Consider the following 13,479-nt stretch of genomic DNA (forward strand, 5'->3'; position numbering starts at 1 on the left):
CACTTCTACTGGCATATGAGTGAGACATAAAATACTTTTACCACTGTTCACTGTCATGGAATAAGTTAATAGTATTTTCTCTTTCAGAGGATCCGAAAGCATGTAATGAGCGACTAATTTCACTAAATTATTTATGAACAAATTTGGTCTGTACAAATGTTGCTGGACCTTTAGAAAGTTAGTCAAGGATAGTGTAAAGTTACCTTCCTGGATACATATTAACCTTGTTTTATAACAAGGAAAAAAAAAAAAAAAGAAAAAACAAAGACTCATGATGCAACAGCCCATTAGGGCCTTGGCCTGCCAAGACAACTACTGACCAGTCGCATGGAGAGCAGGTACTGGAGCGCAGTGTGGTCAATGTGATAACATCCTCAGGTGTATTCCTAGGCTTATGCGACCATGTCTGCAGCCTCTCATATCTCACGAGGCCGAGTGAACCCCATTCAAGCCCTCAGCCTAGAACTGAAATCCCTAAACTGGCCAGGAATTAAAGCTGGGACCTCCTGGTAAGAGGCAACCATGTTACCCCCTATACAACAGGGCTGATGCCAACCAGGAGTACTGTATGTATTTACTAGCATGATACCCGTGCTTCGATACGGTTTTAAATTTAAAGTTATTTTTCAAAGTTTTACATTTTGGAGAGGCTGCTGTCAACTGAGCCTGTAAAATACACCCTCATTTCATAAGGCAAACGGTTTTGGGGGAATGCTTATTAATTTTCTTACCTAACACATATATGAACCCCATACAGAAGAATTGGAATGTTTTTAAACCCTACCTTATTAAACATCTATGACGTAAAAGCGATCAACCTGTAAAATATAGATGTTGTATGTCGAACAGTAAAGGAGGACTGAATGTTTTTAGGCGGTGAATGTTTTTAAAATACTTCTTAACATCTAGGACATAGAAGACCACCCTTCATGTAAAATTTTAAGATCATGCCTGATATGGTTTTGGAAGAATGGATATTGTGTTTTTGAGAGTCAACTGCCATCTAAACCCCTTATGGGAAAAATATTTTGAAGGATATGATATTTTACACCTAGGACATAAATGAAGAACCTTCTTGTAAAATTACAAATTTGTACGTCAAACGGTTTTGGAGGGATGAATAATTTTAACACCTTTGGGGTGGAATGTTAAAAAATACTTCCCATTTCACACCTAGGATTTAAAATATATACTGCTATTTGGAATTTTGTCCTCATACTTTAAACAGTTTCGGAGGAAGGAATGAATATATTTTTCAGATCTTCACCCTCATTTAAACCTCTGACAGGTTAGATTTTTTTCAAACTTTCTGTTATTTAACACCTAGGATACGATTTGAAATTTTAATTTTGTAATTCAAACGGTTTCATAGAAGCGAATACTTTCGTTTCCATTCCTCATTCCCCAGTCTAAAACCCATAGGGGTGTATTGTTTGATGACCACTTCGTATTTAAAATCTAAGGCATAGAATTTAGTGTGTATAGAGGGCAGAACCAATCTCTGACAAAATTTAAGACATGAAGGGGGTGGGTGGGTCGGTCGGTCAGGTTTTGTCATTTTATACATATATATATTTTACAGAGCTTTTAAGCAAATTTCTAATGTAAAATACAAAAGAGTTAAGAAATTTGAAGCCAGATGAAAGCAAGAGGTCACATGTGCTCAGAAAGACAACTGGTCTAACCCAGGGTTTAACTGCCAAGTCATTCCTTTTTCCTGCATTTTAAAAATGCTTTTCAAGAACTCAGGATGCAGCAGGTAAACAGATACCTTTTGCTGATAACAACACTCCTGCAATACTTGATATGGACTTGCAGAACGTAGTATGGACAGGGAAATATTAAGAAAAATCTTTATGATGATTAAGGTATGAAAGGTTTTTAAAATAATTTACCTAAACTGTATTTCATCTAAGCTACATTGACCTGGAATGCCAATACACATCTGAATGAGAAAATTGTTCTGAGTAATATTTTTACAATGTAAACAAAGACAAATCTAGGAATAAATGTCAAATGATGTCTGCAAAGCGTGATTTCTTCCACCAACATATTTAATGTATTCAAGCTCTTTAGGCTTTTTCAATTGTGAAATTACCAGTGTTTTGCCACAGTGTGGCAGTGGGCTCGTTAGCTGGATTGTCACACATTTCCAAGACGGAGGCAGCTAGAGTACTGTTGAGACACCACTGCAAGCCTCCTTTTTAGAACAATGCAGTAACAGTGCACCAGGAAAGATATGTACCTCCACTTGAATAAATCCCTGTCTTTGGCTTTTATAACAAAAAATGTTGATCCTTAATCTAAATTTGAATTTGATGTAAAAGTAGTGGTCCATCATAAATTAATGTAAACATGTAAGCTTGCTCAGTACTTTCAAATACACCATCAAACAAACAGGTTAAGTACAAAGAAGGAAGTATTCCACTGCTACACCATTAGGTAACAAGGTCTGTGTGCATGAAATACGGGAAATAATTAGAACACCAATGATACAATACACTACTGATGACTGGAAGACATTAGTTTCATGACCAAAATGGTAGAAACGAAGCCTCTCACATATTTTAGCTGTATAGCCAAGTATACGAACACAATAGGGGGAGGTCACCGATCAAAGGGGTATCGTGGGCTAGATGAAGGTGCTTAAATGTTCCATGTCTTTGGCTGGTGTGATGAACACAGAAATGTGACAGGGAAGAAATGTTGGGACCAGTGGATACACGAGGGCATATACACTTATTGGGAGGGTTCTCGTTGGCATAGCCCAGGAGGAAACTATGGCATACAAGAAAATTAAGACATGACCTCACACCACTAGGTCTCTGTTAGGCTTCTGAATGAATGTACTGACTTCTCTGCTTAAATCCTGCGATTACATCATGTCTGTCAAATAACAACATGGAAATAATTAATAATGCTATAGTTTTACATCCTATTAACTGCTTTTATAATTTTCTGGGAAGGTGAGGTGTTGAGAATTTTGTCTCATAGTAGTCCTCTCACGTACCTGTAAATCTATAAACATGCAACAGGTGCATTTGAGTAAGTTCAAACATCAATGACTGAGCCAAGATCGAGCCTGCCAACTTGGTCTCATAAAGCCAGCATTATACTGAGCCACTTAGCCTGGCACAGAAATAACTATGGGAGGTAGGCCTATTTATGATATTCATCAAACTTTTAATAAAATTAGCCATAATATTGTTGCTTCCAAGGTTAATAATGCATAAATTACATTCACTAACACAATAATAATGGCAATGTTTTGAGTTTTATGATCCTGTAATCAATGTGAATAACAATAATTCTATGTTTATTTTCAAATCATCCAGGAATTTTAATAAGAGGTGAAAGGCTTCAGTTAATGCTTTATAATTCTCAACTATGAAACTGTACCATCATACATTTGTATCATGAAAGCTCACAAAATTTGAAATTTCAAAACATAGGAAAGATGAAATTGTGCTATTTCTCATCCAGTCTCTACACTTACAGCTAACTACAAGCATAATATACACAAGACGGCACCAAAAAAAAAAACCCACTGGGGAAAAAGGAGAATTTATATATACACCCACATTTTCAAAATTTTTATAAAATTAAAGTAACTGTGCAGTGAGCTCTGCCTCTAGAGAATGACAAGTTCTATATTTAGTTCTTGTTGTGATATAAATCAAGTAGACCCTCAGTTTCAACAAACTCTCCTTGATAAACCATCAGTCAGCCAATACTGAGTAAGGCATCAAAATAAAAGCCAACCATTCTTGGATTTCAAGAGCAAGACACTACGTTTTTAGATTTTGGAAGAATCTGAATTAATTAATTACAATAAATAATGTTTTATTATAAACCACCTATTCAATACATATGAATGCTTTATAATTCATATAAATGATACTATATAGACCCCTTTGTAGGATAAGGGTCTATAAAATTCTAAGATTTTGTCATCTTGTTGATTGCAACATGTGACAGGTTACTGTCAATTACTGCTAATTGGAGGGACATGCCAACAAGTGATAGCCTATTTAACAACTCGTAGCTACATTGTTCGTCGAATCACGTCCCTTTTAACTACGCTCCATTTTAATTCATTGCTTCAAAGCTTTGGTCACTGATGTCAACAAATAACATAATCAACAACATCACCGGTGTCAAATAACAACAAAAGTTCAAACTTCGTAAAGACTACAGTTTAACCTGCCACATGTTACAGTCAAGAAGATGAAGAAATTATTATCCTCAAAGGATAACATAAACTTTTAGCCTGATCTCATGTTTTAAACTTCAAATATTTATGACCTAATCATAAGTTCTTAAGAATGAATCACAAGTCATTCTTCAAGATTTTAGACATACCAAATGTTTGTAAATATTTGAGAGCAAACTTATTCTACCATAATTTTAAATGAATGTATTTTTATCAACTTTTCCACTATTAAGTTCTAGTTAATAAGGCATGCTACCAATGATTCTGCCTTTTAAGATATTAGTAACATAAGTTTAAGATTGTAAAATGTACAAATAGTTTTTAAGTCATTAGTTGTAAACATAAATCAACCTTTGAGATTCTAGATTGGCTGATGATGCTCTGTAAGGAGCAAAACATGTACTGCTTATAACTTTATATTAATGGTGAAACTCTAAATGTAATAACATTTTAATGTATTGAATAGGTGGTTTAAAATAAAACATTGTTTACTGTAATTAAACAGACTTTCAATACGGATTAAAACATGAGGTTAGTTACTTGTAATGAATCTGAATTAGCCGTAAATGAAAGAATTTCCAAAATTATCTTTAAAAACATATTTTATGAGGGCAGGAAAAGGCAGAGCTTTCCACACACAAATCAATATTACTTTTGTTGCAGCTGTCTGAATAATACACAGACTATAAATGTCACAGTGAGGAAATAAAATAAATAAAAACTAAAGGAACTGATAGAACATTGACAATAGAAATTACGTTAAATAAATTGCCACTTTAAATCATCTTCAATAATCTTATAGCAATAGAGAAATCGACCCAACTAGACAAGGGAAAAAAAATCAACAAAGACATGTGAGATTTTATAAATGGAAAGTCACATTCTCAAGTACTGTATTTCACATAAAATAATTTCTTATCGACAATGATCTATTGCCTTTATTCTGTCTCTCCTTAATGTTCATTAGACAGCAGTTATATGTTCAGGAGAAGAAATTTCAGTTGGTGCGGGCCAACTCACTTGCACATCTACAGTGATTACCAAACAAGAGTTTGCAAACTCAAGCGAGGTGAAAGGAAGGAGAGGATGTATTTCCTCAGAACCCTACTGGCTCTCCTTGCTGGAGACAGCTGCTATTCTCTTCAACAAGTAGGAATTTGGAAACAGCCTCATTATCATAAGAAAACAGGAAAGAAATGAAAAGCAGGCAATGATTTTCCTTTTCTTACCTTAGATTTGGAAAAGGCCTGGGACAGAGTGCAATGGAAGAAACTGTTGGACATGAGGAAAGGAGTGGTTTGGAAGGACAGATGATAGATCAGGGGCCTGTACTTACAACAGAAGCTCAGGATACAGACAGGAAATGAGATGTTAAAGAAAAGCAGAATTGGAAGAGGTGTCAGACAAGGTTGCTGTCTCTTTCCCATACTGTTCAATGTTTACCTGGAAGATATTGTTGGGAAATGCCTACACGGAAGAAGTGAAGCAAGTATTGGTGGCAGGAGACTACAGCGCATTCGATTTGTGGATGACATGAGAGAGTTATAAATGCAATGCTAGCATACCTGAATGTAACCTGTGAGCAATATGATGAGAATTATAAGAACAAGATAAAAAGCATGGTAATAAGTGCAAGAGATAACAAGGCAAACATCAAGATAGACCTAGGTAACACTGAACAAGTATCAGTTTTCAAATACCTAGGAAGTATAATAACAGATGATATGAGAAGTAAGGACTTGCATTGCTGTTGTTAAGGAAGCCTTGGACAGAAAGAGAATACTCCTGTGTGGAGAACTGGACCTGAGGTTAAGGAAGAAGTTGGCAAACTGCTTTGTTCAGAGTGTGGCGCTGTATGAAGCCGAGACCTGGATGCTAAGGAAGGAAGATGAAAAGTGACAAGAAGCCTTTGAGATGTGGTCATGGAGAAGGATGGAACAAATATCCTGGGTAGAAAGGGTAAGGAATGAGCAGGTATTGGAAAGAATTGGAGGAAAAAGGAAACTAGTAAATGCCATACATGTAAGGAAAAGAAACTTAGTTGGGCACTGGCTGCAAGGAGAAAGTTTGCAGATGGAAGCTTTAAGGATGAATAAACAGAAGGAGTGGAAGAGGACGGGGAAGATATCAGTTGGTGGACAGTGTTAAGAGAGGAGGAAGCTACCAACAAACTAGGAGAACAGTTGAAGACAGGAATGCAAGGAGGGATGACGTGTGAAGACCTGCCTAAGTGCAGAACACATTATATTTATACCTTAAAGTCATAGCAACTACTGAAAATGACTTCCATTATAGTTTATGCAGACCTGGCATCTTCAAAGGAAATTCTGTGACACGTGCTGTAATTCGTCTTTTGTTATTTGACTTATCACTCTCCGAATTTGATTTCCAGGGCCTCTGGTAGACTTTCTGTTTCAAATTTCTCCACAAATAAAAGTTATACATACTGAGATCTGGAGAACGAGCTGGCCATAAAACTCAACTAATTATGTGGTCACTGAACACATTTCTAACTGCAGCCATAGATTTACATGCAATGTAGGCCATAGCACAGTCTTGCTGGAAGTAGGCATAGTCCCTCTCTTTCCCAGTCAACATATTAAAGAAAGGGGGCAAAATAATGTCCAGGTATCATTTGAAGGTCAAGTATTTCATTAAAAAAACATGGGTACAATTATTTTTCGTCCTCTAACCGTTCACTAAACACCTACTTTAGTGTTATGAAAAGGTAACTTGTGTATCGGGTGGAGATTTTCAGTGTCCCAGTGTTGAGCGTTCTGAGAATGAATGTACCCACTTAAGTGAACCCAAGCTTTGCCAGACATGATCAAAAGCAAAGGATCTAACTCTCCATCATGCACAGATTGTAGCACCCACCAGCAAAAGTTGATAGGAGTGACAGGATCTGCAACATTTAAATTGTGCACAAAAGAAACTCTACAGTGAAAATATTTCAGAATCTTAAGCCCTTTTAGCAATGAGGTGGACAAGATACCACACTCCAGTGCTAAATGGCTATACTGTTTATGAGGGCTAACCTAAAGCCTGGCTCACATATCTGCAAGTTCTTGTCAGTTAAGACCCTCATTTTATAATGCACTTATCTGTTTAACATCGATCCAGCTGGGTGCCACTTTTCAACCGAAGCACAGGCATATGGTTTTGATGGTAGAGAACTTCTTGGAAATCATTTGCAATGTATCCACATATACCTATCGTATGATTTATTTAAAAAAAAGATAGGTTTCAACAATAAACACTCCTTGCTCAGCAGTGTACTTAACCATAGTGGATAACTATTACTGCACACTTTGTAATCATTATCACGTGACTCACTAGCACAAGTACAGACCTCTACTAACGACCAAGCCTTATATGATAGAGGATGGAACAAATAAGTTGCTGTCTCCTGCCAGGCAGCTCCTTGCTCATCCCTTGAGTGGGGAAATACAACCCGTCCTTCCCATTAGCTCACTATGTGTGCCTCGCTTGAGTTTGCCGCAAACTCATGACTAGTGGTCACTGTATATATCATGATCATAAGCCACAGGATACAGAACTTAATGTGGAACACATGAGGACATTACTTCCTATCTATATCATCTTGCCATACATCAACTGGGATTAAAGCTGTGATTGCCTTTGTGAGATGCTAGCAATTGAGTTATTGATCTAAATAAAGCTGAAGGTATTTTTGCAATTGTGTGACATTGTACTGTGTGAACCTAACTAACATCTGACAATATGACCAAGCCCTTTCCCATCCTTGCGGCCAAAAACTTTTGATGTGTTAGTGCGACATTAAACCCCTAGCAAACAAAATACTGTAATTATGTCTGTGTGATAAAAGAAGTTTTTTTGGCAGATACACGTCCATACAACCCAACATCATGTAAACGATATTTCACAGTCAACACTCACAGCGGTTGTTCACTAGTTCTGTTGATTTCAGCACAGATGTCCACAGCTCTACTTCTTTTGCACTTGCTCAAGATCACAATGTGTTTATGTTCAGCAGCAGATGTTCTTCTTGGACATCCAATATGTTCTCAACCTTTGCGAGTCTTCACTTCAACTCAGAGCGAATGTCAAATTCAGACAACCCTAATTTTGCAGTAATCTGCCAGTTTAATCAACTAACTGTCTTGCAGGCACATGCCATAGCATGCTCTTCTTCCCTTAAGCTAGTTTTTTCCCCTATTTCTGCAGTGAGTCTCCATCCTGCAAAAACTGGAGCAGTACTGAAGAGAAGTCAGTTTTGAAAAACAGTCTAAGCCAACAGAGACTTTCAAAAAGGAAGAGAAAGTAGGTTGTATTACAGTTAACAATAACTACCAAGAGATGATTTCAAGAACAAAATCCAGGCTAACACTTGGTGCAGACAGGCTGAAAAGGTTATATTACATGTATCACCCCCCAAATACCTAAATATTAATTAAACAACAATAGATACCATTTTTAGTGTATAAAAGATCAGAATGGACAAATACCTGCAGGAGGAAATAGATCAGAAATGCGATAAATCTCAATAAAGTGAGTCTCCATCCTGCAAAAATTGGAGCAGTACTCCAGAGAATACAGAGAATTTCAGAGGAGAGTTTTTTGATGCTAGAGTATTTTAGCCTCATTGCATGTTACTTTGAATTAACCTCTAAGTCAAGCAGCATTCTGAAAGCAATTTTCTATTCCCGCAATATAACAATAACACTGGTATAACAATAGAATCTGTCTGGGCCCAGGAAAGTTGTTATAAAGAGGTTTAAGTGTATCTGTTTCTAACTATCCTACCAATATGGAATCACTGTGATATTCTCTACTGTGTTCTTTACTTCACGTATTACATTTTCAAAGTGAAATTTTACTGTGGCGGGAGTGTCCAAAGACATATTCGTCTCACATGACCTTTAATTTCATTACATTTTCAAAGTTAAAACTTACTGTGACGGGAGTGTCTGAGGACATATTCGCCTCACATGTGCCTTATTTACTTCAAGCATTACATTTTCAAGGTGAAAACTTACTGTGGCGGGAGTGTCCGAGGACATATTCGCCTCATATAAGCCTTATTTACTTCAAGCATTACATTTTCAGAATGAAAACTTATTGTGGTGGGAGTGTCCGAGGACATATTGGCCTCGCATGTGCCTTAATTACTTTAAGCATTACATTTTCAAAGTGAAAACTTACTGTGGCGGGAGTGTCCGAGGACATATTTGCCTCACTTGGTGCAGGTCTTTATATTTGACACCCACGGGCGACCTGCACATCTGGATGTGGAGGGGATGATGATGATAATAATGAGGTAGGGAAAGGGTGAAACCTGGTGTCGGCATGTAGCCTACTCCTATCAAGTAACACCAAGGGGTCTGCTCAAAGCTTTACGTCCCCTTCCACTGAAAAGACAAGAATGTAATAATGATAAAATAGAAATTTGTCTCAGACTTTGATTTTAATTTCTTCTGAGGGGCCGATGACCTTAGATGTTAGGCCCTTTTAAACAACAAGCATCATCATCATTTCTTCTGAGAACTACATTCTACCTAAGATTGTAAAAGTAGAAAATAAAGGTATTATTTACATACTGAGCAAGAAAACTTACATCTACAATAATATTTACACAACAAATTGCCCATCAAAATGGACATGTAGAGTGAGGCACAATTCATGCACTCAAACCAATTATCCAAATGAAAATCACAAATAGATCACATTTGCTCAATGTTCTCTTTAATTGTAAACCAGTGCAGACACTTGGAATGAATTGTTAATTTCATTACCACTCATGACTAACAGAGAGTAGCAATGACTATTATATTTTCCATCACTATCACAGATCGGTGATATCAAGGCACCTATGAATAATAAAAAATTACTCAAATGGTATAGGGGTTCCTAATATTAATGAAAATCCACAGCCTGTTTCCAGTCATTCGACCGGATCAGGAATGGAATGAATGAAGCCCCCATCTAGCGGCAAGGTTATGAACTGTACCGGCTGCCGAAGCCTGTCGTACTCCTCTGGGGCAATGTCCTAACATTAATAAACACAAGAATTTAAAATGATATAATTACAGCATGATAAATCAAAAGTACTCTGTCTTAGGTCGACAATTCACTGTGCAAATTAAATACCTAATATTAAACACATCAACCAAGTTTTAATGATGGTAGTATCATATACGTGCAAAGTGCAGGAAGAGGATCAAACATATATATATATATATCCTTTTCATAAGCATGAAACAAGTTTGAGACTAGGTGAGCAGTCACTCAATTTCCTCAATTTTACTCACAACGTGCCTTTCAAAATTATGTAACTCTTGCTAAAATGTTTTATTTAATTTTTGTGTGTACCCGTTCTGAAACTATAATAACCATATTTAAATGAATTCATCCAATCAAATTAAATTCGAAATCACTTCTAACAGCTACATTTAATACTTTGTACAAATTTTACATGAACTGATATTCCTATGACACAAGGTAACATTTCTCAAGTATTACAGCCCATATCACACATTTTATAACATACTATTTACAACATGAAATAACTGAGTGTACATTTCATTTTACCCTCAGAAGGCAACAAATATTATTCCTACAAAATATATGTCATTCAGAGCACAAGTTCTCTGCCCCCCACACTCACTTTATCCTTACACTTGCAGAGTGGTAAATGGTACACAAATCAGTATGGTAATTGTACCTGAAGCATGTTTAACGAACTGTCTTTGAGGTTAATATTTTATAAATTATTTATATACAGTAAAATTTAGAAACCTCTAATACTCAGTATGGCCTGTATAGTCCTGCCTTCCTTTTACGGAGTGAGTATTTGGAATTGTCTTCTGTGTAGCGATGGGACGAAGGGAGATACTTCACACGAGATTTAATGCCATGCTTCACAGCTTTGATTTTCTCCAACTTTCGGGAGCATTCCTGATAACAAAAGAAACAAAAGAAATTGAATCTCAGTTCCTACGGATGGACTTGGCTATAGACATAAAATTTTATGAAACACAAGTAAAAGCTTAAAGCACTTCAAAAAGGACATGCTGAAATCAACATCAAAGACATATACAAGAAATGACACAAAAACAGATAAAATGGACATTATATGAATGCACAACAAATTAATTACAGAAAAGTATTAACAAAGAAAATAAGAAAAAACTGATTCATTACATAAATAATTCTAAAATTTCACAAACCTACAGAACAATGTGAATGATAGATAGTAAGTTACAGCAAAGATATCAATGCAACTGGACACTGTGAATGCTTCAGAGCATTAGGCCTTCCAAGTTAAAATGAATCAGACATATTCTCTTTTTAAAATACAATTTTAACATCCTGAAAACACCATCATAATTTTTTCTTGTAATATGAGTTATAGAGGCCTCTTGGAAGACTGCTTTTAGCTTAGAAAAAAATTATACAGCTTTTGTTACTTTTAAAAATATCACACAATGTGAATATAATTAATCAAGGACTTGCAGCATTTAACCCTCAGTAACTTGTGCTGCTATTCCTTCCACCAGAATCTGCGTGTGTTTTTTTCGACTGTACAGATTCTATGAGCAATATTAATACTGAAATTATTGTTAAAACACACAATACATTGAAATGTCAGACCATAGCTTTACTATACAAATGTACGTTTAGCCTATTGAGAGTTTTTGGCATTATAATGTACAGTACTACACATATCAAAAAAGAAATGTTCAGCTCATTAGTTTATGCAGAATACTTGGCCACCAGAACTGCTTACTATGAATATCATTCATTAGGGAATACAAATCCTGTTGAAATTTAGTTCTAGGAAGATAAAATGTAAACACTAACAAAACAATAAGAATGAAAACCCATTCAGGACATGCCCAAATTTCACAATACACTAGTCATTAGTCATATTCATCCTCTACGACCAATTCAAAAAAGCTTGATAAAAGTTTGTTCTAGGAGGATAAAACTGAAAACACGACGAATACAATAAAGAATGAAAACTTTTTCAGAACATGCCTGAACTCACCAAGGAAGTAATATTTTCCACTGTGCACTGGACACATGATAGTGATGTGTGTTCTCGGCAGATGAAATGTGAACATGAAGCACACTTAGTTTTGGATTTATGTTTCTTTTTCTCTCACAGAAAGCACAGCAGCCAGTGTCCATTTGACTTACAAGTAGCTGACATTGGTTCTCTTTTTCAAGGCCCAAAGTGCAGCACAAATGGATGTTTATATCAGGAGCAATACAGTCAACTGATCCACGATGAATTGTGTAATCATTTCATAACATAATTGAGAGCTCTTTTAAAAAGTTCTGGCGAGTTAGACCACTTTCATTTGGTGTGTCTCTAAAAATATTGGAACTGTTAATTGCTCCAATGTTCAAAAGCGTGCAAAATGATGTAAGGGACCAGCGATTGCGTGATTCTAGATCTAGAATGTTCAGATTGCATCTTGTCAACATCGATGCTCCCTTTCGTAAGAAATTAAAAAATTAATTATTCAAATTCAATGGTCTACAGAACCACAAATGAAATTCATCAATATTACCAGTATTTCAATTCTTACCAAGCAAAAATTTATGTCAACAGCTACTTAAATTCCGAAGTTAAGATTGCTGAAATTGGTATATATATATATATATATTTTTTTTTAAAGCAGTGTATATTAAACAGTTTGGTGCCAAAACATTTAAATTTCCCCCAAAAGAAGAACAATAAATCGACATGGACTAAGAAAATTAAAGATAAAATAAACAAGTTAACAAAAGCATATTAATTCAAAGCTTAAAAGGAAAGGTTAAGAATTGAAAGGTGGAAGAAATATATTATTCCATTTATAGGAATAAATTAATTTGTTATTCAAAGTCAATACAGAGTCAAAAATGAAATTCATCAATTGGCATTTTGAAACGTTATAAAAATTAAGCATCTTGGCTTTTTAAGCTTCTCCTGAATCTAGGTCAATCTTATCATCATCATGAATTTTAGAAAGGAGAAGTCAATTTCTGTTCTCTTTAAGAACATATGAGAGAAGCATTTGCTCCCCCTGATATGCAAACGTGTTAATATTTGCATTATGAGTCTTGGACTGGATGAAGACTGGCAGAATCTGTAGTTTATTTTTCTTCATTATCCCGACCATTGTAAGTTTGTGATTGCTGAGCAGTGATTCAGCCAGTGGTACTGAGGTATACAATTGTGCACAGTAATGTTATGTGCCAGCCCTGTTATAGCCCCGTCTGGTAGTTCTTGG

The 13,479-nt window shown here is 35.8% G+C and overlaps 1 protein-coding gene across 1 annotated transcript in view; it reads right to left on the minus strand.

The window, feature by feature from the left end:
* Window positions 1-10,461: 10,461 nt before the first annotated feature.
* LOC136864438 (regulation of nuclear pre-mRNA domain-containing protein 1B) overlaps window positions 10,462-13,479 on the minus strand; it is a 267,789-nt gene continuing 264,771 nt past the window's right edge. Inside the window, exon 6 of the mRNA XM_067141430.2 lies at window positions 10,462-11,152. Coding sequence (XP_066997531.1) covers window positions 11,003-11,152 — 150 coding nt within the window. The 3' untranslated portion in view covers window positions 10,462-11,002. The remainder of the gene's footprint in view (window positions 11,153-13,479) is intronic.

Source organism: Anabrus simplex, chromosome 2 (assembly GCF_040414725.1).
Source record: "Anabrus simplex isolate iqAnaSimp1 chromosome 2, ASM4041472v1, whole genome shotgun sequence".
Lineage (NCBI taxonomy): Eukaryota > Metazoa > Arthropoda > Insecta > Orthoptera > Tettigoniidae > Anabrus > Anabrus simplex.